General features: G+C 44.3%; 1 protein-coding gene across 4 annotated transcripts in view; it reads right to left on the bottom strand.

The window, feature by feature from the left end:
- Window positions 1-392: 392 nt before the first annotated feature.
- Window positions 393-26331, bottom strand: part of LOC116946903 (tumor protein 63-like) — a 55827-nt gene continuing 29888 nt past the window's right edge. For 2 of the 4 annotated variants that reach the window (XM_032962158.2, XM_032962159.2), the window contains exons 2-11: window positions 18840-19151; window positions 15820-15844; window positions 12447-12680; window positions 11130-11316; window positions 10264-10382; window positions 9846-9955; window positions 8840-9111; window positions 7162-7232; window positions 6222-6355; window positions 393-2418 (exon numbers count right to left, since the gene is read on the bottom strand). In XM_032962158.2, the coding sequence (XP_032818049.2) occupies window positions 2349-2418; window positions 6222-6355; window positions 7162-7232; window positions 8840-9111; window positions 9846-9955; window positions 10264-10382; window positions 11130-11316; window positions 12447-12680; window positions 15820-15844; window positions 18840-19151 (1534 nt within the window). In that variant the 3' untranslated portion in view covers window positions 393-2348. Of the gene's footprint in view, window positions 2419-6221; window positions 6356-7161; window positions 7233-8839; window positions 9112-9845; window positions 9956-10263; window positions 10383-11129; window positions 11317-12446; window positions 12681-13861; window positions 14434-14835; window positions 14939-15819; window positions 15845-18839; window positions 19152-26331 lie in introns of those variants that run through there. The other 2 variants (XM_076070257.1, XM_032962161.2) reach the window with 2 other exon arrangements.

Raw genomic sequence — 26331 nt, forward strand, 5'->3', positions numbered from 1 at the left:
ACGTGATGGTAATGTTCCTTGACGAGATTAAACAAGGTACTGTGGTTAATTTATGGCAAGCACTTTGTGCGTAACGAGCGCGACAACACACTGTATTCGTTCAGTACCCGGAATCCATTCTGTTCGACAGCCGTCACTAAACCCCGAGACGTGTCATTCGCTGCATGATCCACATGCGTCTCAACTCTTTGTTGCGTGCTCATGTCGGGAGCACGGCACGGCGTTTGTTGTGGGGGGAAAAAAACCTCGCGCCTTCCGCGCCAGGTTGGTTCGGCACGGCCCCAGTGCAGTTTGGTTTAAAGTGTAGAATAAAAACCATGTTACTTTTTTCACCAAAATCTGTGACATCACGTGCATGTTGTGATTGAAAAAAATGACACACAATATCAATATTTATTTTATTTATTTTATTATCGTAAACATTTCTAAGTAGCCGAAAGCAAAAGCATGTTAACGTCACTTTCATTTGTCAATCTAAACAGCATTAATCCATGCAAGTATAAAAAACCTGGATTCTTCACAATGCACCATCCAACATTGGCAATGGGAAGACATTAAACATAGAAAACAATGTGTTCTGGTTTCCTATATTGAATTTAATTCATATTTAAAACTTTTAAAACCTATATCGGTATATTATAGGAATATATCCGAAGACTATAAAGGTGCACTTGTAAATACATTTGTGGATTCAATAGGCCCAGGATGATAAAACAGCTTTCAACATCAATGAAACGATTCAAGTGAAATAAAAATGCTGTGTAGGCATAATTTACTTGCTAATAAAGCTGTGGACCTGCCACACAGTGCATGAGCTTAAATGGAAAGTAAATATTTGTTTGACTTCAATTTGACTCAGTAGAAAAATGGCAGTGATGTGTGAAAAGCGAGGAAATGCACCCGTATCGTTTGTAATGTATGGTACTGTGTACTTCAAATGGCAGAAGCAGCGGTTTGGCAGAGTAAAAAACACATCAGAAAAACAACCGGCGGAGTCTAAGAATGTCTGTTTAAAAACAGTAATCGGAAATTCCTAAGGACTAATTCTTACCATCTACAAAATAACAGCTACGAAACAGTATTTCGAAACTACGAAAAAACTACTACAAACATCTTGTAACAAAGCTAAGAGTTAATATAAAACATAAAAAGCCCTCTTCGGTGGTAACACATGGGCTCGCCTTTGAGAAAAAAATGGAATGCTCCATTACCAATTAAACATAAACACAGCACAAGTGTAATTAGTTGCGGAACACTGCGTTTTCAAGGTGTTTTTTTTTAGATTGTACGATCGTCTCCTTCTGCAAACACTTCTGGAGGCTGCCTTTTGCAGGCAGGCAAACTCAGACCACGCAGCACAAGAGCGCGTTAACCGCCATAACCACCTTGAAAAAAATATCCACTACTTAAAACCAACCGTACAGCACATCCGTGCCCGTACACCAAGGCCTCGATAACGCTATTCTGCCTTGCATTCTGCTCACACTTGAGGCTCAGTGAGGTAACACAAGTTGGGGTTGATGGAACTGTTCCCCACGACTGCAGGCTCAGGTCAAGTCTCCTAAACGTTTCACAAGGCTCCAGCAGCCTCTGGCTGTGATCGTAATTCTCAGAGGAAAACCAGTGCGCCTTACCACAAAATGCAAATCATCCATCAAGTTTTTGCTGTTGTTCGATACAGGGATTAACTTTTTGCACGCGTGGTCGGTCCATACAGCTGCTGTGCATCATGGCTATATACCCTGCTGGCTTCAAGACGAGGCAATGTCTGGCAAGCAGTGACACTTGGGGGGAGCATCGCTCCCATCTTAAAGCGATACACCAACCCCCCCAACGTGAGGGGCAGCTGGATCACGGTCAGACGACACCGTACCCATAACTGCTATATTTTCTTCCGACGCTGGCACTAGGCACGAGGGACTGCCTCTTGTGGCTGTTGGTGCTCGTAACTGTGTACGTACAGAGAACACTGTTTTGAGATAACATTGATCAAGTGTGATGGACGAATTAGAAAGAGTTTCCCCACACACAGTGGCACCGCCATGTCTACATCATTGAACGCACTAAAACATCTACACAAAACAATTTTGCGAGAAAACCACATTGCGATGTCATAATTCTGATCTTATAAAACACAGGGAGACCCCAATGATTTTGAATGTGACACAGCGGCACTCAAACAAGTGGTGATGTACAGATTTTATCAAGTGATTGTATAAAACGTCACTAAAAATTACATGCACAACACGCATGTACTCTTGACGCAATTATTAATCTGTACCCTCCTCCTTTGGCGCAATTCAAAAATAAATTTGCACCAGCAATTTATTTAATTAAAAATAGTCTTGTTACTTCTCTGGTGGACTCTTATCGTCTCTCTTATCCATATGCTCCTTTTTCACAAGCGCCTTCATGATCCTACGCAGGGGCAAGGGAAATTGGACACAGTGTTACTTTTTTTAAACGAAATTTGTAACAAAAACATTCGTCATCAAGTGTTTACAGTAAGTCCCTGGGTTCCGGAAGACCCGACTTACCGAAATCCGACTTTATGGAAATGCTCCCACAAATCATGTTACTTTATTTTTTTCAATATGCAAGGTATAATAAGCCTCGCCTTATGCCTCGCTCCACCAAAACGCCGCCTTCACTGAGCCCGAGCGTCACTAGAATTAAGGTCAATGGAATTTTACGGAGCGTTACGCAATTCTTTTATTTTTGTAGCATACAGTACTTATGCTACAGGACTGTACGATATAGTACTGAGAGAACACGAACTATTAATCAGGTAGAGGAGGCACAACTATTTCCAGCTATGGGATTTTATCTTGATTTTGGGGGAAAATTGTTCAGTTTTTGACATACGGAAAATTCGGGTTACGGAACGTTCTGGAGAACCAAACACTTCCATAACCCGGGGGACTGCCTGTATTTACGTCAGTCAACGATAACAATGTCAGTGAATGAAAACTTCAAAGCGTGACGATTACGTATTTTTTTATTTATTCTGAAACCAATAGTTTTACGCACAGCATGGCTGCGGTCACAGAACAGAGACACGGTACTGTGACGAGGATCAGATTATAACTTGCACAGTTGTAACCCACAACCCAGATAATGAAGAATTAACCATGATTGCAGCTAATTCATATTCTTAGCTCTTTCGGTAAAGTCACGTCGAAGGGAAACAATAAAATAATAAAATATATATAACACAATAAAAATTCTCACGACGTTTCGACCATAACACAAACGGTCGTCATCAGGTGTGTCGGTTTGCATAAATTTCTTTTTAAACGGTGTATTTATTTATAAAAAACGTCAGCGCCACGCGCAGCGATTTAGCAGTTTATTTAGAAGGACTAGTCCATCTATGTTCTGAAAAGAGGAGGGGGGAGACGAAAAATTAATGTATGCTGTCTGAAAGCCACTGTAAGCGTGAACAATCAATTAAGACCTGAAATGGTTTATCAAATCTTTCCAATGATTGCTAAGCCAGAATCCATCTTCTCGGTTGAAATTGTCTCTGTGCTTGTATATGTGGATAGCCTCATGAACGAATCTCTCATGGTAGCCAGATGGCTTACACAGAACCTCTGTCTTGGAACAGTCAATGTCATGTGAGCCTACTGAATTATAACAATGATCTGCCACGGCCGAGGTGTTGGTCCTACCGTGTTTAAGGTCTGCTTTGTGTTCACGAATGCGGTCCGAGACATGGCGTTTGGTTTCTCCAATGTAACTACTACCACCGAGGCAACTTAGTTTGTAGATACCAGGGTACTGTATGTCCGGAATCACATCTTTTACAGACGGAACCAGATCACGGATTTTATGTAATGTGTTGAAACGGACCTGGATCTTGTGTTTATTCAAGATTTTGGAGATCTTTTTAGTGATCCCCGCAATGTAGGGTAAAGTGATGGTTTTGAAAGGCTCCTCAAGAGGGTCCTTCTTCATGGTTTGAGTGATAGCTTTGCGGATTGTATAGTCGGAGTAACCATTAGCCTTAAGAGCTTGGTGTACGTGCTTGAGTTCACTGCCTATGTGTTCCTGGTCGGATATGCATTGGGCTCTATGATAGAGAGAGTTGAGAGAGTTCTTCTGTGATGGATGGTGGTGGGAATCCGGTTTCAGATAAGCATCCGTATGGGTAGCTTTCCTGTAGACAGAGTGGCTCATTGAACCATCAGGTCTCTTTTTAATTAGGACATCCAAAAAAGGTAGCTTTCCATCTTTTTCGACTTCCATGGTAAATCTGATGGCTGGGTGTATGGAATTGATGTGGTCGAAGAATTGGTCTAGAGCAGGCCGGCCATGTGGCCAGATGACAAAAGTGTCATCCACGTACCTCTTTCATAAGGTTGGGCGCAGAGTGGCAGTCTGGATGGCGTCAGTCTCAAATTTCTCCATGAAAATGTTGGCTATAACCGGAGATAGGGAGGAGCCCATTGGGGTGCCCTCAGTTTGTTTGTAGAAAGTTCCATTCCAAGTGAAGTATGTATTGGTTAAACAGTGTCTCACCAGGGGGGGTAACTCAGTGTTTAGTCCTTGATGAAACAAGTCTTCAATGATTGCGATGGTGTCAGGTACAGGAACCTTGGTGAATAAGGAAACTACATCAAAACTGACAAGCAGGTCGTCTGGGGACAGGGAAATACCCTTGATTGTCGATACCAGGTGAGTAGAATTTTGTACCACAGAGGTGGCTTTTCCAGTGAAAGGACGCAGGATTTCAGACAAAAAACGAGCCAGTTTGTAGGTGGGGGAGTTGATAGTAGAGACGATGGGACCAAGGGGTCTATCTACTTTATGTATTTTTGGTAAGCCGTATAATCTTGGTGGCCTGGCAGCAGAAGGTTTCAACGAAAACTGTTTAGGTTGATCAATTAATGCGGTGGAATCAGAAATTATTTTGTTGGTTTGTGTGACGAGGTTGTTGGTGGGATCTCCTTTTATTTTTGTATAACTACCATCGTCGAGTAATTCTTTAATTTTGTTGTTGTATTCTATTTTATCCATGATGACAGTAGCATTGCCCTTGTCAGCTGAGAGGACTACAATATCATCCCTCTTTTTTAATTTATATAATTCAAAACGCTCATCTTTGCTGAGGTTGCTAGCTGGCATCTTAGCGTTTTTGAGGGTTGCAGCGATTTCAGATCTTGCTATGTCTGCAGCGTTGACCCAGGCCCCTGAGAGCAACGTCTACTTGGGCAATTATATAATTAACTGGTATGTGTTTAGGTGTGACTGCAAAGCTTAGACCTTTAGCTAAAACGGATTTCAGACCATCGGAAATAGAACTGTTACTGTGATTAATTACGACTTTGTTAACGTCTAACTTTTTGGTGTGTGGGTCCGGTCTTTTGTTGAAGAGGAGATTAAATTTGGAAATCAGGTTGTCCTTACATTTGGTCGACATAGTAGCAGCTGAAGAGGCAGTCATATTGTCTACATGTTCCCAATCCGATGTGGACATTGTTGCCGTCAATGATAAGTGTGATTTGTAGAGTGTCTTGTCTAACTGATCTAGTTCGGTGCGTATAAGTCTGATTTTTTCTGAGATAAGAGCTAAGCTAGTTTTGAAAAGAATTCGTTTCGCATTAGAAGAAGTTACAGCAGCAGAGGTCAGTGTAAATGCGATTGGTATTACCCCAGAGTCGCGGCATCTCTTCAGAAAGGCGAGAGACTCGATCAGCTGAGCCTTCTTATCCCGGAGTTTGTTGAAGGATCTTAAAGTTATGTGAAAACCCTCCCCGTAGAGGCAGTTAAAGTTTGATTTAAAGCTTTCGTGACTGCAGTAAGAGCTAAGAATATGAATTACTGCAGTCACGAAAGCTTTAAATCAAAATGATTGCAGCTGTTTTAACATGGACAAAGATCCCTCATTTTTAGCCTTTACAGACTGATTGGGCAAGTGCTATTAGCGAGTAGAGATGAAGGCCGGCACAACACATAAGCGAGTGGGTGACCAGCACCACGCCTGGCCAACTTGTCTCCCGAGTGACAATGATTACACATACCACCAGGTACTCGTTGTAGGCCAAGTCCACCTGGGGGAAGCCCTGTACCAGTTAAGATAATAGTCGCCAGTGTTAGCCATGATCTGGAATCGCACTCGGTATGCTGGGTTCGCAGTGCAGCGCGCCAACCGCTCCATTTCCGTTCCCCACTGTTTAACACACGCGCTCATACACATACTCTGCACCGCACCTCACCTTGGCACGAGCTGTTGCTGCTGGTGCAGCTGCTGCTGGCGGTATGTCTCTATGGCTTGCTGTGGCACCAACTGCTTCATTTCCAGGCTCTCCTTCAAATGTAGCAGTAGCTCGTAGTTCTCACGACCACGCACCTAGGATGGGCGAAAGGGACACCAAGTGAGCTGGTTAAGTGTTGGAAGACAGCGCGAAACAACATACTGTGTGGATAATGGAAAAAAAAACCCTAAGCACATGCATACGCATTGATCCTGTAAAATGCTTTCCAACATGTGTTGGAAATAGCAGCTATATTAATGTAACCTTCCAAGTCACGAAATGCAATATCACATGGCGTGCAAGATAGGCCGTGGAGAGATGGCCATCGTGGTGAGGCGAGTGTGCGCACATGGCATGTGACGTCAATGTCATGGCCGAAAAGGCTTATCCGTTATTGCTGGTATTATAATCTCTAACGTTTGTGCACTCCCTTAAAAAAAAATTTAGCCGATTTTCTAAACTTAAGTCTTTAACAGAAACACAACTTTAAACTAAGATTTAATTTACATGAGATCATCTTGAAGATAATTATCATCGACCCATGTTGGAGACAGGTAGATGGATATAAAGGTAGACAAACAGAGGTAATGCAGTATTATACTCTTTGGTTTTTACAGTAAAGTCACGTAGGTAAAAAACATTTTAAAAATATCAATAAAATAAATGAAAACTAAATTAAATCACGACGTTTCGGAGGCAACACAAGCTTCCCTCCTTGGGTGTAAAAAGGCACAGTAAAAAACCAAAGAGTATGAATCCTTGCAGTCACGAAAGCTTCAAATCTAGTATGCATCCTTGCAGTCACGAAAGCTTCAAATCTAGATTTAATGCAGTATTATTTTCAACCTTTGTTGGAAAGCATTAAGAAGGAGGGGGGTGGGGGGGGGTGCATGCATCATACCGGGATGAGAAACAGTTCTTCCTTTTCGTCCAGACGAGAACGCTTCGTGGCGAGGTAATGCGCCTTCCGAACTGTGGAGGCAAACACAATTTCACTCCAAATTTGCTTGCATTTCATTGTGAATTAAGGCATCCGCCATCAATTATCTTTGGTTCTTTCGGTAAAGTTACATAGGTAAAAATAAAATAAAGTTAATCAAATCACGACGTTTCGGAACGTCATGAGTATGACGGGGACAAAGTTCATGCATTCATGGAGTTAATGGCCTTTGTGCTGCCCATGAAGCCTAATGAATAACCACATCCTCAGGATGACTTGAGAATCCCAATCCCAATTGGTCTGGGCTCCTCTTCGATCCTGATATTCAAGGCGCCGCGGTGGTGAGATGTTAACTCCCTCGCCTGAAATGCAGGAGGTTGTGGGTTTGATCCGGACCTTGACGCCTGTATATTTGAAATAAAAATACGGTAAACTCTTGTTAATTCGACACATGGGGCGCTGGCCTTGCTGAAATGTCCAATATTCCGAATTACGTACAATGGTCCTCCCCAGTGCCTCCTGCCCCCAATAAAAAATTTTCCCAATTTGTTTTCCAAAAAAAAAGTAACACTTACCATCAGTAACCAGCACTGCAGGTGAAAATTTTTGGATTTTTTTCGCAGACTAAGGGATTGATACTTCAGCCCCTTTCTGTTACTTAGTGATTTAAGTTTAGACGACATTTCTGAGAGGGTTGGCTTGCACAGAGTGCATAAACAAGGTAAAGTCTAAAGCAACACGTCTACACTAATGCTCACCACGCAAGCCGCCCCTATACCGATTCATTGTTTTGGTCGTGGCGCATGGCGTCGTTCCACGCGTATGCCGAAAATGGACCATTCGGTGCGGCAATTCGGCTCATGGCGAATTACTAAAACTGTATATATGCCGGAAGCACAGCCATGCCGAATTATCCCCAATAACGAATGATCAAATACCGAAATGACGAGGTTTTACAGAGTGTAGTTTTCACCTGATGACGATTGCTTGTGTTGTGATCGAAACAACGTGATATTTGTTTTTATATCTACGTGGCTTTACTGAAAGACCCGATGAATATGAATTCCTGCAGTCACGAAAGCTTTAAGTCAAGATTTATAGTTTAAAGGTTAGACATCGCCTCTGCTTGCGTCGCCACTCTCGACCAGCAGGTGGCAGGACCTTTGCTCAAAAGGCGCTGCAGCACTCGTGCCCACCTGTTCCTGCTTTTGTTATTCTGACCATGAATGCGCCCCCGGGGGCCCTGCAATACAGGAATCCCCCGCTATACACAAGGGATGCCTTCCTTCAAAATGATATTACTTACAGCGAACTCTTAATTTCCCAGACAATGTTCAAATCAGGGGTTGTGTTTCGAGCCAACATTTCTGGGAGAAAAAAAAACGAGCAACTAATTTTTCACGTGTGCAAAAATGCATAAGATAACGAGTGAACATACACTCATAATACAATTAGATACAAAGTTGCAGAGATGGTTAAGGAGTTGGCTGGTTAGCTAAGTACAGTGCGAAAAAAGTTCAATATACACAGGTAACCCCCCCACCCCCCCCCCCCCAAGTGTTACACAGCTGCTAAACACACAAAACAAATGTAGAAAAAAATCAAGCACCACCACCACCACCACTCAAACTTGGCTCACGTCTCTTCCCAGTGAACACGCGTACGGAGGGGCCCTCGCTGTCCGAGCTCAGCGTGATTTGACCGGACGCAGGCAGCACCAGGTTGTTCCTGATCCCGCCGTTCACGGCCAACGGCGGCGGCGGTGGCGGCGGTGTCACCCGCGCGGGCCCCTGTTGCTCACGCTCCTGCTCGCGCTCCTGCTTGCGCAAGTTCTCCTCGTCCGACTTGCGATCGCGCCCGGGGCAAGCGCAGATTCTGGCCTCGAAGGAGCGGCGGCCCAAGACCTGGCCACTGCAGGTGGTGGGAGAGGTGTCACCCATGAGTGAGTGAGGATGGGGGTAAGAGGTGGTGGAGGGGGGTAAGGCAATGGAGAATGAATGTTGTAGACCAACAACAGGGAAACACACAAACGCACACCGATCTTTTATTTACACACTCACGAAATCACGAACAGAAGATGCTCAAGAATGACTGCACTGACACAAATGTAATCAATAGCATAACATGTCATCAAGTGTGTAACAAGGTAAGAGTGCAGCCGTATAAACTGCTTGCTTATACCAATGCTGGTGGAAAGGCCTCCTATTTTGGCTGACTCATCAAGGCTGGCCAGAGATCAAGGAGGTTAGTGCACTGTGCACTTTACTCCACCACACGGGGGCGTACACCAACTAACTGCGGTGCACCAAATTATATAACTGCCGCTGCAAGATAGGATGGCATCGAACCGACAACCTTTGAATTGCAAGTCCAACGTACTGACTATTACATCAGCGTGCAAGTGTTAACGTTCTGACCCGCCCCTATTGGACATCTGTAAAAAAACAGCCTTATAGCTCATCGGATTCCTCGAGTATAAATAAATATTTTGATACGAAAAAAACAGTAACCACTGTCTTGATCCTTAGTAAATGGCCAAATAACACACATTTCCACGTTGCGTATTATGCGTGCAATTGTTGATGTCCGGCAAGGGTTGAACGTAGGTAGAATATTTAAAACGACAAATTGTTACTGGCACTCACTCGCTGGCCTCAAGAGTGATGATGACGGAGATGGGGCGGCGGTTCATGCCACCCACGCAGCTGCTGTTGCACATGAAATTGAGCAGCACCGTGCTGAAGTCTGTGCCCACCTGGGCCACACACACACACAGGTAGCGAACGCAGAGCGTTGGGCACAGAGACATCAGCAACCATTCGCAGGACTGGTTGTTTTACAACAGCATATTAAGTAGGGATGTAATCATTCAGATTAGGTGTGCTATTCGATATCCAGAAAACGGTGGCCTAATCTTGCCATTAAGTGTCCATCAATGAAGGCAACATTACGGGGCGACTGTTGTAAATATTATTGAGACAGGATGCTCAACGATGAATGAGCAACCCCAATCATCCTGAGCTTCCGGGCCACTCAGGCAAGCGGCTGACGCGAAGTGGATACCTGCGGGGGCTCGTAAGGCAACCGCACGCTCTGGCGGCCCGTGCTATGGTCGTCCACGTAGTCGGCCTGGACGCTGCCCTCCACCCGGATGAGGTGGCTTGGCGGGGCCAAGTTGTTTCCTGCGCACAAAAGGAGCAGAAGCTGCGATTAATCACGTGTCGAGGTGGTGCTCAACTCCTGCTTATAATAGTCCCGAGGCGGTGGAGAAAATTCCACATTCCTACTGGCGAGGGGTTCTCTCCATCGGACAACTAAAATAATAATACTCATTTTAACGACACCAGAGGATGATTATGGATTGAGGTAACCCCCCCCCAATCAGGATTCGAATTTACAACCTTACCATTGCTAGCAACACGCTTTACTGCCGAGCCACCTGGGTAAACCCCAGGACTTACGTCAATTGGCTTTCACCTGGTTATAAAGGTGGCTGACCTATGTATCAGAGTATATCAGAAGATACCCAAGTTTGATCTTCCACGAAGCTCATGGTCCACCCCTACACCACATCAGCTCCACAAACCATTGCAGTAGATGCGGATTCCTGATGCACATATGGAAAATTAAAAACTCCCCAGTAGTGCGCGACTGTGGTCATGCAGAACAGGCCGTGCAACGTATAACGACGTGATGCCCGATCCACAAACACGAATGAGACGTCACGGCAATTAAACTCCGTTACTCTTGACACTTGTCTGGCTTGATCACCTCAAAGTGAAATTGTAGTTGTTGCTCTGCATCTCCATCAGCCATACGAAATAAGAAGTGTGTATTATACACCTGTTAATTGGCCCAATCATACTTCATGCGATTATGTTATTTCATCATTAACCACGGGACGGAGACGAAGGCGAGTGAAACGTTACCATCGTTGAACTCCTTGGAGATCTCGTGGTTGGGGCACCGCTTTACGACCTCGGTCAGGTGGTCGGCCTTCTTGTACACGGGCATGGCACGCACTACGCAACCGGTCGGCACCGGGGTGGTCACGCGCAGCTGCACCGGGCACGTCTTGCCGATCTGGCAGTACAGCTTGTTCAGGTCGGGCGAGTACTGAAAAAGGTAAAAACACAGATTCCACCCCCCACCATATAGCCTTAATAGATTGTTGGGGTCAAGTGGTGTTGGCGAGCACCTATGAACACCTCAGATCAGCACGGTGGCTACGTATGGTGCAAATGAAGATCAACATACATAAACTAAAAACGACACTTTTTTTCCCCACGTAAGGCGCAATGAGCTATATAGCTCTTTTTCAGAAGCGACCTGACCACAAAAGACAACTCAACAAAGTGGCTTAGTATGTATAAACTTAAAGCAGCCAAATACTCTAACTCGCATGTTTCTAAATGTGGAGGGAAAAAACGGAGGACTCGGAGAAAAATCCACGTGACCACGGGGAAAACATGCAAACTCCAAATACAGGGTGTTTTAAAATGATGAAGCCAATTTCAAAGCAGTATATTTCACGATGACAACATGTTAAAATTACACGAAAAGTTACAAACGGTTTAATGAGTTCTCAAGTTTTACTAACCATTTTATAAATGCTTTATGTGCCCTCCACCTGCTGTACGGACAACATCGAGACGATAGTTGAATTCGTCCCAAACGCCTCTCTTCTCACGTTTTCCTCTGAGGTGCGTGGTCGCCCTGTGCCCTTCCCTTACATCAACAGCAGCCCGATTCCTCAAATTGTCGGTACCAACGACGAATGCTCTTTGACATTGGCGGATCAATGCCAAAACGCCGTTGAAACGCATGCTGCACCGCAATTACGGATTCAGTCTTGCTGAACTGCAGAACGCAAAACGCCTCGTGTTGCGGGGTCGCCATCTTGCGAATGACTGAGGCTAGGGGCTGTTTGCGCGCTGGGAAGAGGCATCTAGCGGTAATCATTTGAAACTCTATGCCCCGCCCTCTCTATGCCCCGCCCTTTCAAGTGGTAAGAGTTTCATTCATGGGCGGTTCGTGGTTGCAGAGATATAGCGATTTCAAATCGGGTCCATCTTTTTTAAACACCTTGTATACAGCAGGCATCAGGGTCGGGATCGAACCCACATCCTCCTGCATACCAGGCGAGGTAGTTAACATCGTGCCACTGTGGCGCCCCTTGATGATCAGGATGAACCCATCAACGAACCGCGGTGTGTGGCCAAATCCCCCACCGTCACGCTACGTACCGTCCATGTGGCCGACTTGGCGATGCTGCACTGCTGCCAGGACAACTGGAAACTGAGGCTTCCCGGGTAGTCATCGGTGGAGGGGATGGAAGGGCCGGCGATCGGCGCGTTGAACGTTGGGCAAGCGGGCAGCTCGCAAGGCTGCTGCAGTTCCAGCAGCGCCGCATCGGAGTCGGGCATCGGTAAGTTGTCAAATGGGGACGACTCCATGTCCGGAGTTATCATGTTATACATCTGTTATGGTGGGGTGGGGGGGGAAATAAACATTCGTTGGTTTAGTATCAACCCGACAGCTGGTCAGAGCCTTTCAGGGCAGTTTCAGATGAAACGGCCACGCTCCTCCTGTTTCAGTTGCGGCCTCTGGAATGGTCGTGGAGCTAGGACAGATGTCAAAACTTTTTTTGTTTAAATAAAGCTTCAAATTTTTGCTCAGGAGAGATCTTGCCAAGTCATGAAAGCATGAGGTTCTGATAACCCGATATCGTTGCCTGCCCAAGTATTTTCAAGTCTCTTTGGCAAATGGCTTCTCAAATGAGGATCGATGCTCTTTTAGGCCAATCGAGCGAATTAACAGGACTTTTGCTCGAAGAGAAAAAAAATGTTATGAATAAAATGCATAAAACTGTAAAAAAGTAAAAATCGACATGCACAGGGCATGAGCTGGCGCTTACTACACAGTGCAAAGCTCAATTTGGATTCCAATGTAGTAAACAGACTTGCTCTAGAAACCAGTGACCTTAAGTGAAAAACTACACACAAATATAGTCAATATCACACACGTCATTCACCACCTCCTAGAAGAGCAAAACCGGAACAGAATGGAGATTTAATGAAGATTTGGAAAGCACCAAAAAGTTGATGCCTAAAATCAAATCAGTCAAACCAATATTAAAACCAATTTAGCAAGACCATTTTTAGATTGGTTCTATTCAGATAGCAATCATACACAAAATGTAGTTATTTTTAGTTGGGCAATAATATTGCCACACAACAGCTTACTCTAGAGTGACTTCACAAAAGTCTTTACAATATTCTCATTCACAATTAACTTAAGTAATCTGCAATGTAAGCATTACCAAGTAGTGGCCGGAGCGAGAAAGGGCCCAGTGGTTATCCTCCGAAAGACAAGGCAAACTAGTCAGCTGACTTTACTTATAACAAATTATCAAAATTTAAAAACCATAAACTAAATGCACTCCCACACACAAGCAACCACAGATTTCTAATGTAAATGCCCCGCAGACAAATTTACCACTGACAAACCTAAGACTCTTAAAAATAGCAACACAGGAATAACCCAACAAACTACCACTTTATAAATAACCATACGGGGGGTAAGGCGATGGGCCGGAGTTGCATTTAAAACATTTTTTACCGAAAAGACATTGAAATACAGACAAAATAAAATCACTTACCGTTCTGGTATAAAATAATTTATTTTTGCTAAAGCCCAGCAAGGTCATAACAACGGTGACAGAGCACTGATGAGCTTATCCGTCTCCAGCTTTTGTCCAGAAGCATGGGTTTGCTGTCGCTTCCAATAAAAGGGTGCCTGCCTTTAACTAATTTAGCTGGAAAATGGCACCTTAACTTAACGAACACCCGTCCTGGCTTCAAGAACATTTGGGTTTTTATTCTTTACGTATTATTAATGCTGCATAAACAATTATTATGCAAAAATATGTTTTTAACTTAAAATCGACAATCTTCGCACTTCGCCAACACGATGGCCTCTTGGGCAGGCAATGTCACACGGTCGAAATATTATCTTCAGTTAACAAAAACTTCCTAACATCCGGGTGCCAAAAGCACGTCAGTTACAAACGTGCGAATTATTTACGACCATTGCAGCCACGCTAGGGTAGCCACGCATGTACGTTTCTCTATTGGGTTAAAAAAGACCCAACTCCACCAGACTTAGACGAGGCTGAGGGCTCTTATTTTGTTGCACCAGCACCGCCCAGGTTCACCATAACCACCCCCCCTCCCTCTGTGACGTCTCCTCCACCACCACCCCTCCCCTCGGATTAGACATGCCCGGGCATGTGAGCGTATCCAAGGCCAGTTGCTAGGGTCGTAGCACACACACATACAGCTAGCAAAGGGAGGGGGGGGATGCGAGCTGACCAAGTCGTGGTGAACAAATTTCTATCACCGACGTTTTTTTTAAAGGGTGGACGAGGATCTGAGGATTGCCACGATCAGCTGGAGTGATTTACACCCCACCCCGCCGCCCCCCACCATGTACGAAGGCTCATTCATGGAGCAGAGCCGCCCCCCCCCCCCCCCCAAGCAATTATTATGCTTCAGTTCTGGCTGACGTTGTTGTGCACCGCAGTGCAAATAGGTGCGCCATCGATGTTGTAAATTCACTTATTTTTTCACTCACTTGCGTCAAAGTAAACTTTTAAAAAAATCATCATCATCATCAGCCAAGGTCAATCCACTGCTGGATGAAGGCTTCCCCCAAGCCGCTGCCACCTCTCACGATCCTGAAATGTAATACATGCACCTAGCACCTGCACAATGACCGATTTCGTCGCTCCATCTCCCCAGTGAACGTACTCTAAATATAAGTTTTATGTCAACAATGGGGGGGGGGGAAAAAAAGGTGTTGCTTTGTCTATGCCTCGACAATTTAAAACCACAACCAAACGTTTTTTTTAAAATACAAATTCAGACAAAAAGCGCATTTTAACATCGCAAATGGAATGTAATAATTTACAGGTCTTTTTTTTATTGCTTGCAAATCTAAAATATTCTATGCTCAAGTGTGTAAGGTGTATTACAATGAACGCTCCCAACAACACTTACCGTACACACTCCAGGTCTCCATTGCAATACTTGTTTGGTAAATTATAATTACAATATAAGCTATCGTTCGTTTTAAATTACATTTGTAAGGCGATGTCTTGTTATTTTAAATTGTCTTGTACGTTAAATATTCTCAATGTTGGGCATTCATGTAAATAGCATTTTAGGTACATCGGACTGAGATGCCGTTATTGACGTGAAGTTCACTATAAACATGAAGATCGACTGAATCAGCTCACACTTAGGCATACACCAAGGAAATGAAGCAACCTACCCTCTCGAAATGTATCACACACAATTGCATATTATTCCTATTACAGTAAATTAAGTGAACAAAAGTCAAGATACCAGACCGCATTGAAGAGACATTTAAACACTTCCACTGTAACTACAATTTAACTGGTATAACATTACCATTCACCTGTGTTTAAAGAGGTGAACAGAATTAACCTTTCGACATAGAATAAATACAGAGCCAGTGTCAAATGCAAGGTTGTCAAAAAAATCGCTTTATCAACCATACAATAGAATGCGGATAGAAAAATGAAGATGTACTTACATCCATAACGTCCAGGAGGCTCACACTTCGATAAAAAAGACGCACAAACACAGAAAACAGAGAGGGTGGGGGGGAAAAAACATCAGGAGTTTAAGTCACATGGCATGAAACATTTGGCTGTACTGCAGGAGTCTGAGAAGAGCTCAAAAACTCCGTGCCAAGGGTAACGGCTGGAACTGACAAAACTTGGTGAATCAGAACCACAAAATCACTCGACAGCCGCCAAACGGTGACTCGCCGACCAGTTGACGTATCTGCACACTTTCGGTAACAACTTGCCAACTCCACGTGTTTATATTTTTACTCGCGGGGCGTACTCGGCATTTCCCGGGCGAAAAAGACAGACACATCGACTTACACACACTTACAGACATTGACCCACAAACACATCTACTTACACACACATACATAGACTCACACACACATCGACCTACACACACATATGGTCTTACACATCGACTAAGACGCACACATGGACCCACGCACACACATGGACTTAAACAGACAAACATCGACTCGCACAGACTCACACACACATATGGATTGACATCGACTTTAGATACACACACATGGAGTTACACACATACATGCACTCAAACACACACACACATTGACGTACACACATCGACACACAGACACACAAACACACATCGACTCGCGCACACAGACTGACACACATGGAGTGACAAACACACACACATCGATGTACACACACAATATTAGTTGTCAGCACACAAACAAAAATATTTTTAAATACTAGGTGTGTACGTGAGTTTAGCGAAAGAAGAAATATAAATATTAGTTGTCTGCACACAAACATTAATGTAATATTTGCAAGGTGATTATTTAAAGAAGAGGTTTATATCAATGTGAGTTTAGCAAACGAAGCAAGAAAAAAATGACTTAACATTTCCGTGGTGAGGCCTAGTGCCATGCAGAGCCCCCGGCCTCGCCTAGATTTCCCAGCCAGCCAAGGTAGCACCTTGGCAGGCTGGGGCTGGCCTGCTACCCCCCCCCCACCACGATCCCCCCGCCCGCTCTGCAGTAATATGTACGGCCTATTGTGGTAGCATCTACCGACTGTAAAGTAGTATACTCTTTGATTCTTTCGGTGAAGTCATGTAGGTAGAAAAATAAATATTTTTTATTTATTTTTATTTTTTACCTACGAGACTTTACCGTAAGAACCAAAGATTATGGATTCCTGCAGTCACGAAAGCTTCAAATCAAGATTGTATAGTAGTAACTGCACGCATTGGGGTGGGGGAGAGGACATAACACTGAAGAATTTACGTGAGCGTTTTGTGTTTTTGTATAGCATTTTTAACGCGAAAGAAAATTTCCCCCTCACCCCCCACTGAACGCATGTCACTTGGTAGAGGCTGTCCCCCCACCGATGGCGTGTGAGTTGGTATGGCAGAGTGCACGTAAAAATGTAATTAAAGAGAAATCTCACTAAATCGCTATTTTAACCAATTAAAAGTTGAGGGACGTGAAAAACAATTAGCGTTTGCCCACCGCGGGCCTTACGGCGTGATACCTGGCTAATTTTCTTTTACGTAAACCCCACCATTTGAGACAAATCCTTCGCAAGTTTGCGAACACACAGATGGACAGACAGACAAAGAATGCCTTTTATAGGTAAGATGGAATAAAGTATGCACGCGAGGTTTGACGGTGGATGGGGTGGGTGGGTTAGGGTTCTCCGAGGCGGTTAATTAATTGCAGACGTCACCCCTCTCAAGTCGTCACTTTTCGGACTCCTTAAAAAAGTTAACAAGACGCCTCTTTTGGGAGGTCAGCATTTCTCAGAGTTAAATGAAGGCTACAGTTCATGATACCAATGATAACATAACTCATTAAGGAAAACTGAATACCATAATTCACAGAGAAGCCAAGTCACTTATATTTAAATTATAAATGAATGGAACCAGTATAGGTAACAAAATGATGACATTTGAATATATCCCCTCAATCATGCCCCCTACAAATTTGCTCAAAGTACAAACTTCTAATTCTTATCCGGTTTCATAATTGAGTAACTGGAACCATTTGAACAGCTGGAATACATCCGAGACCAAAATATACGAAAATTTACATCTATTGCAGTAGACGCACGTAACAATTTCAGCAATTAATTAAAGCATTCTAAATCTGATCAACGGAAACTGGTGCAAACTTTCTGCCAATGTAAAAACAAAGCCAGATTCCAATGTCCATAGATAAAGTGCTAAAACAAGATAATAATTTCCTGCCGTGGACTTCAAGCAGCAACAACAGGAAAGAAATTTTGTTAATCGCCAATATCAAATGACAACCCACAGAGCAGTGGGGCCTCTCCCGATCAATCCCATCCATTCGAACCAAGTGGCAGTCCGCTGGCACACCAAAAGTCTCATTTTTCAAGGGAGACCTGGGTATGACAAGAACATATTTTTATAAATTTAAAAAAATGCATCCCAGAAGGCATTCAGAAGCAACACCCTGCTGATTGGAACAAATTTACGGTCAAAACAGTCCCGGGGGTTTGCCTTGTTTAAACAAATGACCCATGGGTCGAGTCATTAAATGTAATTTAATTTTGGCGATTAGAGAAATTCCCAAACCATGACATTTTTACATCACGATAAACATCTAACGATTTAGTTATGGAAAAAAAATATTCTTACATCCACGATATATGCATAGAAATTAAGAATTGGTTATTCAAGATTCGGTGCAAATTATGTATCATACATGCAAGAATTGGTTATTCAAGATCCGTGCAAATTATTGTGCTTGCACTTTTAACTTTGAAAATGCGACCAAACAAGGCAACAATAATTAATGAAGCATAGAATCAATTAATAATATCAGATCTTTGCACCCCATCAAATCGAGCCCAGAGGGCGGCGGGAGGGGAATTGCTACGTTTGATACTTCAGTAATTATTTTATACACTTGTGCGAGGCACGACATCAAGTAATTAACGATGATACACGCCTCCCAACATAAATTACGTCCGCCGTGATAATCCTTACCCCCCCTGCCACACGCGATCGAAGTCGTCGCTGCATGCCATGTTGCCTGGTGTCGCGCCTTCCATGGGCGGGTAGCGAGGCGAACGCGGGTCTGCAAGGAAGGCTGGCTGGGCGAATTCGAGCACGCACGTGTCCTCACGTGCGGCCAACGCAGAGTGGTGTTGAAGAGGGTGGTGACAACCGGTGCCGGCGGCGTGGAGGCGAGGGCTTAACGGCGGTGGTCCAGGTGGCCGCTCGAATGTTCGGGATGGAGGGTTGCTCAGGAGGAGGCTTTGGGTGCAGGCCTCAGTGTTACTCCACAGCAACTCGTTTCTGTATTGCGAGTGAGTAAAAATAAAAATAAATGGACACAATTCAATAAAGTAATGGATACAGCAACAAACCGGATGTGGAAATGGTCGACGATGTAAATGTTTCTGGCGATGCGGGTCTCCCAAGAAAGTTTTAAGATCTTCAAACCTCTTACAATTGCTGCAACACAATGGGGATAATTATGAGGGCACCAAAGCCATTTTTTTCTACAAAGCAAGGGCAAGTACAAAACGTTTCAAGTAAAAATTCAATGCGAATTTGAAGGCGTTTTATCAGCAATTCACCAACTAATAGACAAAGCAAATGAATGGCTAAGTCACTTAAAATGTAATGTCTTAATGGTTGCTCTACAAGTCGTATGAACGTATAAGTAAACATTTGGAACCCATTCAATTTGCACCAACCTAACAAGTCAGCAATGCTCAAAAAAATTAAGGTAATTTTTACTATTTAACGAGCAGTTATGCATATTTAGTCTGGCTTTCCATGTGTTTGGCTAATTAACATGTATCGTAACACCCTTCTATGAGTCAAATGTGCAATTGTTGGATGGGTTTACTGTGAATGCAAAATAAACAATTAATATTGCGTTGCAAACAAAGCATTCATGCAATTGAACATTACAAGAATCGTTTTAGCTTCTGAGTACAAAACTCTTAAAAGTAACAATACATAGAAACGTTAAGTCGGCGTATCCGCTATCCACTAAATACCAGATAAAGAAACAGCATGGTTAAAAAAAACATTTACGGTACATCTCAATGTCTAACTTATTGGACTAATGCGTGGTTTTAGAAGAGGCTGGACAATTTAATAAATGGGTCGACAATTTTTCTTTATCAACAGAGGAACTTTGCTAGACTTTTGCAATCAGCAGGACCAAACCTATTTTTATAACAGAGTACTGGAATGCAAATCGGGCAACCCCACACTGGGGCAATGCTAATAGCACATTTTTGAGACCATGGCCCCCTTTCATTTGACTAGTCTCATGATGGCGATGGACGTTAATTTAAAAAGAATTGTTTTAAATAATAAATCTACCATCTCTCGCCCATCTCTTAAAACACAGCAGTGTCTTTGCTTAGCGTAAAAACACTGAGGGGGTGAAAGCTGCAGCAGAGAAGGCAGCCAAAGCAAGAGGCGGCTACGCCCAAGGGGATGTGTCTGGGCTTGCCTGGGCAGAGAAAGCCACGTGAGGCTCAACAGCCAATCATGGTCAGCATGGGCACGTGACCAGCAAAGTGCCACCACACCTTTAGGGCACCTACTACCCCTTAAGGGTACAAAATGTTGGCCTTAAGTGCAAAAGCTAAATAGTTGTATCAAAGACACCGTTTGGCAAAGTTGTCCGGTGGACTCACAACTTATTGTTAAATAAAGGATCACGTTTATCATTATCAAAATGTAATTTGTGCACAAGCGCTTGATGCGACAACAAAAAAATCTGCCATTTAAAATAAATGGAACGGTTGAGATGAGATTTCAGGCACTTTTGCGATGCCAAGGCATTAAAGTACCGTACAAATGCAAATTCTCACCCTTAAATCCTTATGAACCGTACCCCTAAATCAGGGGTCGCGGCAACCTGCGTCGCCGGAGTCGCATGCGGCTCTTTAAGGACTGCTTCGAGACGCGATTCATGATGGACCACCACCGTCTCGTATTCACATGCATTGCAGCTCCTAAAATGTTGAGTTTTTTTATAGATTCGAAAAAAATGACTCCTCTTGTTATTTTGGTTTGACGACCCCCGCCCCAGATAAAATCACTACACATCCACCAAGAACATAACAATTGTGATAAACTGCAAACAGCCGCATATGGAAATGTTACATTTCGACCCACTAACCTACACCCATGTCTGCCGACTGCCATGCGAAGGTAACAGATCAAAGGCGTTACTTTAGAAGCAGTGCAAACGCGCTGATTTAATACTCAGCGAGTGCCCTTTCAAGCAGAATGATAAACAGAAGTCATTTCCTCCCTGGTGAGTCATCTTTAAGCGAGCACTCCAGACGCGACCATGGTGCCACCTCCTGTTTGGAGCCTGCCACTGCCACTTGAACCTGCCACGCTCATCCACTAGAGATGACAAAATGACATCTGTGGAGTGTTACATTTGGCAAGTTGACGCAACCTGAAAATATACAACTTTTACGCTTGTAACAATTGCCAAAATATTTAGCGGTGTTAATTCTAACTAAAACTGTATATTTTTCCTTCCCCCCTCCCCATCAACATCGAAATAATATTGAATTTAATTCTACATGGTGTGCACCATTATTCTGTTCGGAAGCTAACATGGTGTCATGATTAGCACACTGGCCTTACAATGCAGAGGTCGCAGGTTCAACCTCCCAGTGCGGCAATTGAAATCCGCAAGTTTTTTTGCATTCCCCACTCCCCATCCACCCAGCAGTATAATTGAGTACACAGAATTTGGCTGCCCGTCAGGTCGCGCGTAGCTGGGTAAAGTGTAGGCACCTCCTTCCAGGATGTCAAATACTACCCCGGGGTGCCACTTTGGGTCTCCCTTCGGCCCGCAGTGGCACGCGCGAGCAATTGCAGGGATGCACCCACGGGTGTCAGTAAATGTACGCATTCTCTCAGCACAACAACTATTCACACGTTATGTTTTACATGTGAATATAACAGCTGTACCTTGTACTTATATATAACATAAATACTATACTTAAATTACTCTTTCGCCTTTGAACTTATACTCCTGTAATGGCCATGTATATCACACTTTAACACGTAGGCTTTTGCGACCAATATCATCCATAATACAGTTTTTTTGGGTTAGATCGCGTAATATAAATGTGTCGTTAAAACCCGCCACCACCCGATACAGCCAACTAGTAAGGGGTTGTCACCTAAACAGAACATGCCAATTCGTCACACTTTTATTCGACCTTAATTTTTTTTCTTGTTCCATTTCTGAAAGTTAACTAAACAAAAGTAGTATTCAATTACACATTAGTGTTTGTTTCCACTCTACGCTGACTGGATCACTGACAAATGCCAAGTCTGGCAGTGCGTCTTCTAAGCTGCAAAGTAAATTTAAAGTAAAACATATCCAACTTCAAAACAAAAACCTAGACAATAAACGTGTAACAACTGGCAATTAAGCCCATTTATCTTACAAACCATTAGATCCAGATTAATGTTCTTAAGAACACTAATGTACGTGCCACATTTATTTAATAAGTGGAGTCAAGCAATGGCATCCATTACACTAAGCTTGCAACGTTGATGTTAGTTCCCGATTGCCGTACGCACGCACAGACCATTCATTAATCCACGCTAACCATTACAGTTTCACGTTTCCCAAAGCCGCTTGTGTAGCCTCAGACAAGACGAGCGCTATCAAAAACTAAGACAACCCAAAAAACAACACGAAACGGCTCTCTGAGCTGTTCAACTTTGCAGCGGTACAACCCCGCAAAAAAAACATTCCGAGTAGCGCCGCCAGAGTGAAATATAAAAGTCATATGAAGTATAAAACAAAAACACGCAACCATTTTTACTGCTGATGAAATGTCACAACCACCAACCCAGACACGCGCGCAACAACTGGCACACATTTCCTGCATTGCAAGGGAAAGTTTGTTCTGTGCACACGCACAAGTACAAATAATGCACACTCATGGAGAGTGGATACCCACCGCGAATAGCTCAGAAAACAGGTGGGAGGCACCCCCAAAATCCATGCAAGCCCAAACATCCCCACGACCCAGCCCATCTGTATACCCAACGTCAATTCCATTCCTCTCCGCAAATGGCTGCAATGCCAAACGGAGAGCCTCTTGCATGAAAAAAAATAAAAAGTGCAGCCACCGACCACACAGACATTATGCTGGGCTTTTTTAGCCCAAGTGCATTTATTGATTCCTTTTATTAAATCACGATAATGTACTCAATCTCGTCAGATCTCAATAGCCAAGCAGGACTGAGCCTGGATAGCGACGGGATGGGTGACCACTCGCTATGTGCAAAAGGCAGTGGTGAGCGGTGCAGACAAAAACCCTTGTTCCGTACTTCCCCCCGCCCCCGCCACCACCTTCACAAATCCGAATTGACCGACGTGGTGAAGTATGGTCAAATAGCCTGCAAGGACCTCTGAATACCGTCATCCGCTCAGTAAGATGCTCGTTACCCTGCCAGTGCAGTGCATGTGTGCTGCTACTACGTGAGAGCTGCCAGTGGTGAGCGTTGTGGGTTTTACCCTTCAACCCAAACACAAAATGCACAGCTCCCCTTTCCAAGGCTGCAAACAGGAAACTCCGTCCGGATGCAGACAGATTAAAGCTTGAAACTCCAACATACATTTAAGCCCCCCCCCTTTTTTTTGGAGCCTGCCTTTACATCGGCCTGGGCATGCCCTTCCACCGAAGAAAGGAAATGCAAAACAAAAAAACTAAGACTCAACTCTCCATATTAGCCATTGGGAAAAGTGGCAAATACAGTACTCCCGTGTGTGACTGCAGTTATGAGCATTAAAAACGTAAACCATATAACTTCGCAATGCCCCAAGATATACATATCAGAGCAGTGTATCGAAATTCACCACCCTCAAAGCAATTACATGGATACTTCATTGCAACTGAATCTCTAACAGTTGCGCTTCATTGGCAATACGCATCAGAGTACATATATATTATGCCCCTGTGCATGTTTATGTGTTGCAATGCGTTGCAATATCACTACATTTGTTACACCATGGGGCTAGTATGTTCGTGACCACCTATTAGAGCGACCCACACAGTGGTGTGGTCAAGCATGGTGCTAGCCCCATGCCTGGCCACACAGACACCCCCTTGTTGAGCAAACTTCATGGTGCTAGCCACACCACTCCGCATGGTGCTATCCAAATTCAGTGTCGTCTTTGTCTCCTTAGCACTGATGTTTGAAAAGTGCACAAGGTACAATATATACGGTGGAGTCGACCTAGGTAAGGCCCCAGGGTACCACGTGCCACTGATGTTATCCGTGGCCAGAAACGTAACTCTCTCGTTATAGTCCCATAGCCCAGTGCACACACAAGTGCTGCACACAGAATCACGCAGACTCCACAAACCTCCACAACTACACATAAACAGGTGATGAAATTAGTTGCAATTGAGTGCAATAAATCTAACTACATCGATATTGTATTCCTTGGATTTTAATATATTGCAATCTCGCTAAAACGGTTACACACGGCAATGCAACACAACGTTTGTCAATGCTGGTTAAGGGGCTAGCCACGCTAAGTTAATTATTTGGTCATACTTGGGGCATAGAACAGTAACAATAATGTAATCATGCAGAGGTATCTCGCTGCAATGCCCTCTTGACAACAACGGAGCCAGGAAGCAGCAGCACAACACCTGCGTCTCTATACGCGGTGGTCGCCAGCCGTCTGAGACAACAATCCACGACCAAAAAACGGCTTCGGCTTAAGAGTCCCGATTGAGAATCGGGAGCAAATCCGGGTAATTTTTAGTCGCAGGCTACACACAACACGAGCTTTTAAAATACAAATGAAACGTGTGTAAACAAAACCAGATGAAATTTAAGTAACCGCTAGGAAATCGCTCCGTTAACCCCGAGCCAACAAACATCACCCATGAGTTCTTAAAAAGCACACACATACGTGAACGTCAATCTCGCTCTACGCCCAGAAAGACCTTAGGCGAACTTTGCTCAACAAGGGGGTCTTTATAAGTGATATAGTATAAAGTGTCCCCCCCCTCCCACCAAAACAAGCATCTAACTTGTACCAACAGCAACCGACGTAGCAAAGACAGCAAGCGCGCGACCAGCGGAAATCGCATTCACGTACACGTGTAGTAGATGTTACACTGTGTTTACTTGCGACAATACAAAGTGAAAGCCCAGTCGTCGTGTGTGTGTTCAGCACTATATTCATTCCCTTGGAATGAAGCACTTTTACATTTAGATTGAAAAACTAATTTCTTTCGCACCGTTTTGTGTTTAGTTTTGTTGTCCTGCCTCCCCACCTCCCGATTAGCACGGTTGGCTACGTACGGTGCGAAAGAAGTTCAACATACGTACATTCGCTCTTATTGTCCGTATAAATAAATAGAACTGGCAGACGCTTTTCATTGCCATTTAGCTCCTGAAAATAGCACTGCCACCATACGCAAACAATATAATAGAATAACGTCTTAGGTTGGACTCAGTAAATAAAAAATAAAATGCAATGGACTTATGCTAATAAGCAGGGCCACGTTATGGTCAGGAGATGGCGGTACAGCGAAATCCATTGTTGTTGTAGTGTACTGAACTACGTCTATGCTCCCCCGCCTCAGGGTGGTGAAGGATGTGGGAGGGCTCATCTAGCAGTGGATTGCAAACAAATTCTGCACATGTAAACGCTGCACGGTACTGCAAAATAATCCGGAGGCTTACAAAGTGATGACACACATAGGTGTAGCGTCTAAGAGCAAATTAGTGATGCATTAACGTATTGCACGGCACACACTCGTTACACCAATGTATAATCGTTACAAGTTTTAAACGCATTGGAGAAAGTATGCAGTTTAATCCAAATTTAAAAGCTAAATAAGCCGCTCATTGGGCCCAGGACACTTGAGCCGATAGCACACGGATGGATTGGACGACCGCGAAGGATCATAACGGAGCGGGCCGAGTCACGGTAACGAAACGCATCCGAAAGAAATGGCGCGATAACCACCACCACTACCACCACCACCACCGTGGAGGAGACGAGAGCAATGACTTCCAGACTTCATCCAGCGGTGGACTTACCACGATTGAAGAACTTTGCTACCCCATAGGGGGGATGGGGAAGGGGGGGGAGAGGAAGGGGGGAAGAGGGGTTTGGGAAGGGGGGGGGAGAGGGGGGGAAGGGGGGAGAGGGGGGGGAGGGGTGGGGGGAGAGGGGGGGAGGGGTGGGGGGAGAAGGGGGGGAAGAGGGGGGTGGGGGAAGATGCGGGTGGGGGAAGAGGGGGGGAGGGGTGGGGGGAAGAGGGGGGGGAGGGGTGGGGGGAAGAGGTGGGGGGGGAGGAGTGGGGGGGGGAGGAGTGGGGGGGGAGAGGAGCCAGGGGGGTTACCCACCCCCGTGTTACACACACACAATGGAAGGCAAAATGTTAAAGAGATTTTCCACCCGTCCCGTCTCCCGTTGCCTCGAGCGAGAACTTCGACA

The sequence above is a fragment of the Petromyzon marinus genome, chromosome 28 (genome assembly GCF_048934315.1).
Source record: "Petromyzon marinus isolate PM22_M1 ecotype Great Lakes invasive population chromosome 28, UKy_Petmar_22M1.pri1.0, whole genome shotgun sequence".
NCBI classification, from domain to species: domain Eukaryota; kingdom Metazoa; phylum Chordata; class Hyperoartia; order Petromyzontiformes; family Petromyzontidae; genus Petromyzon; species Petromyzon marinus.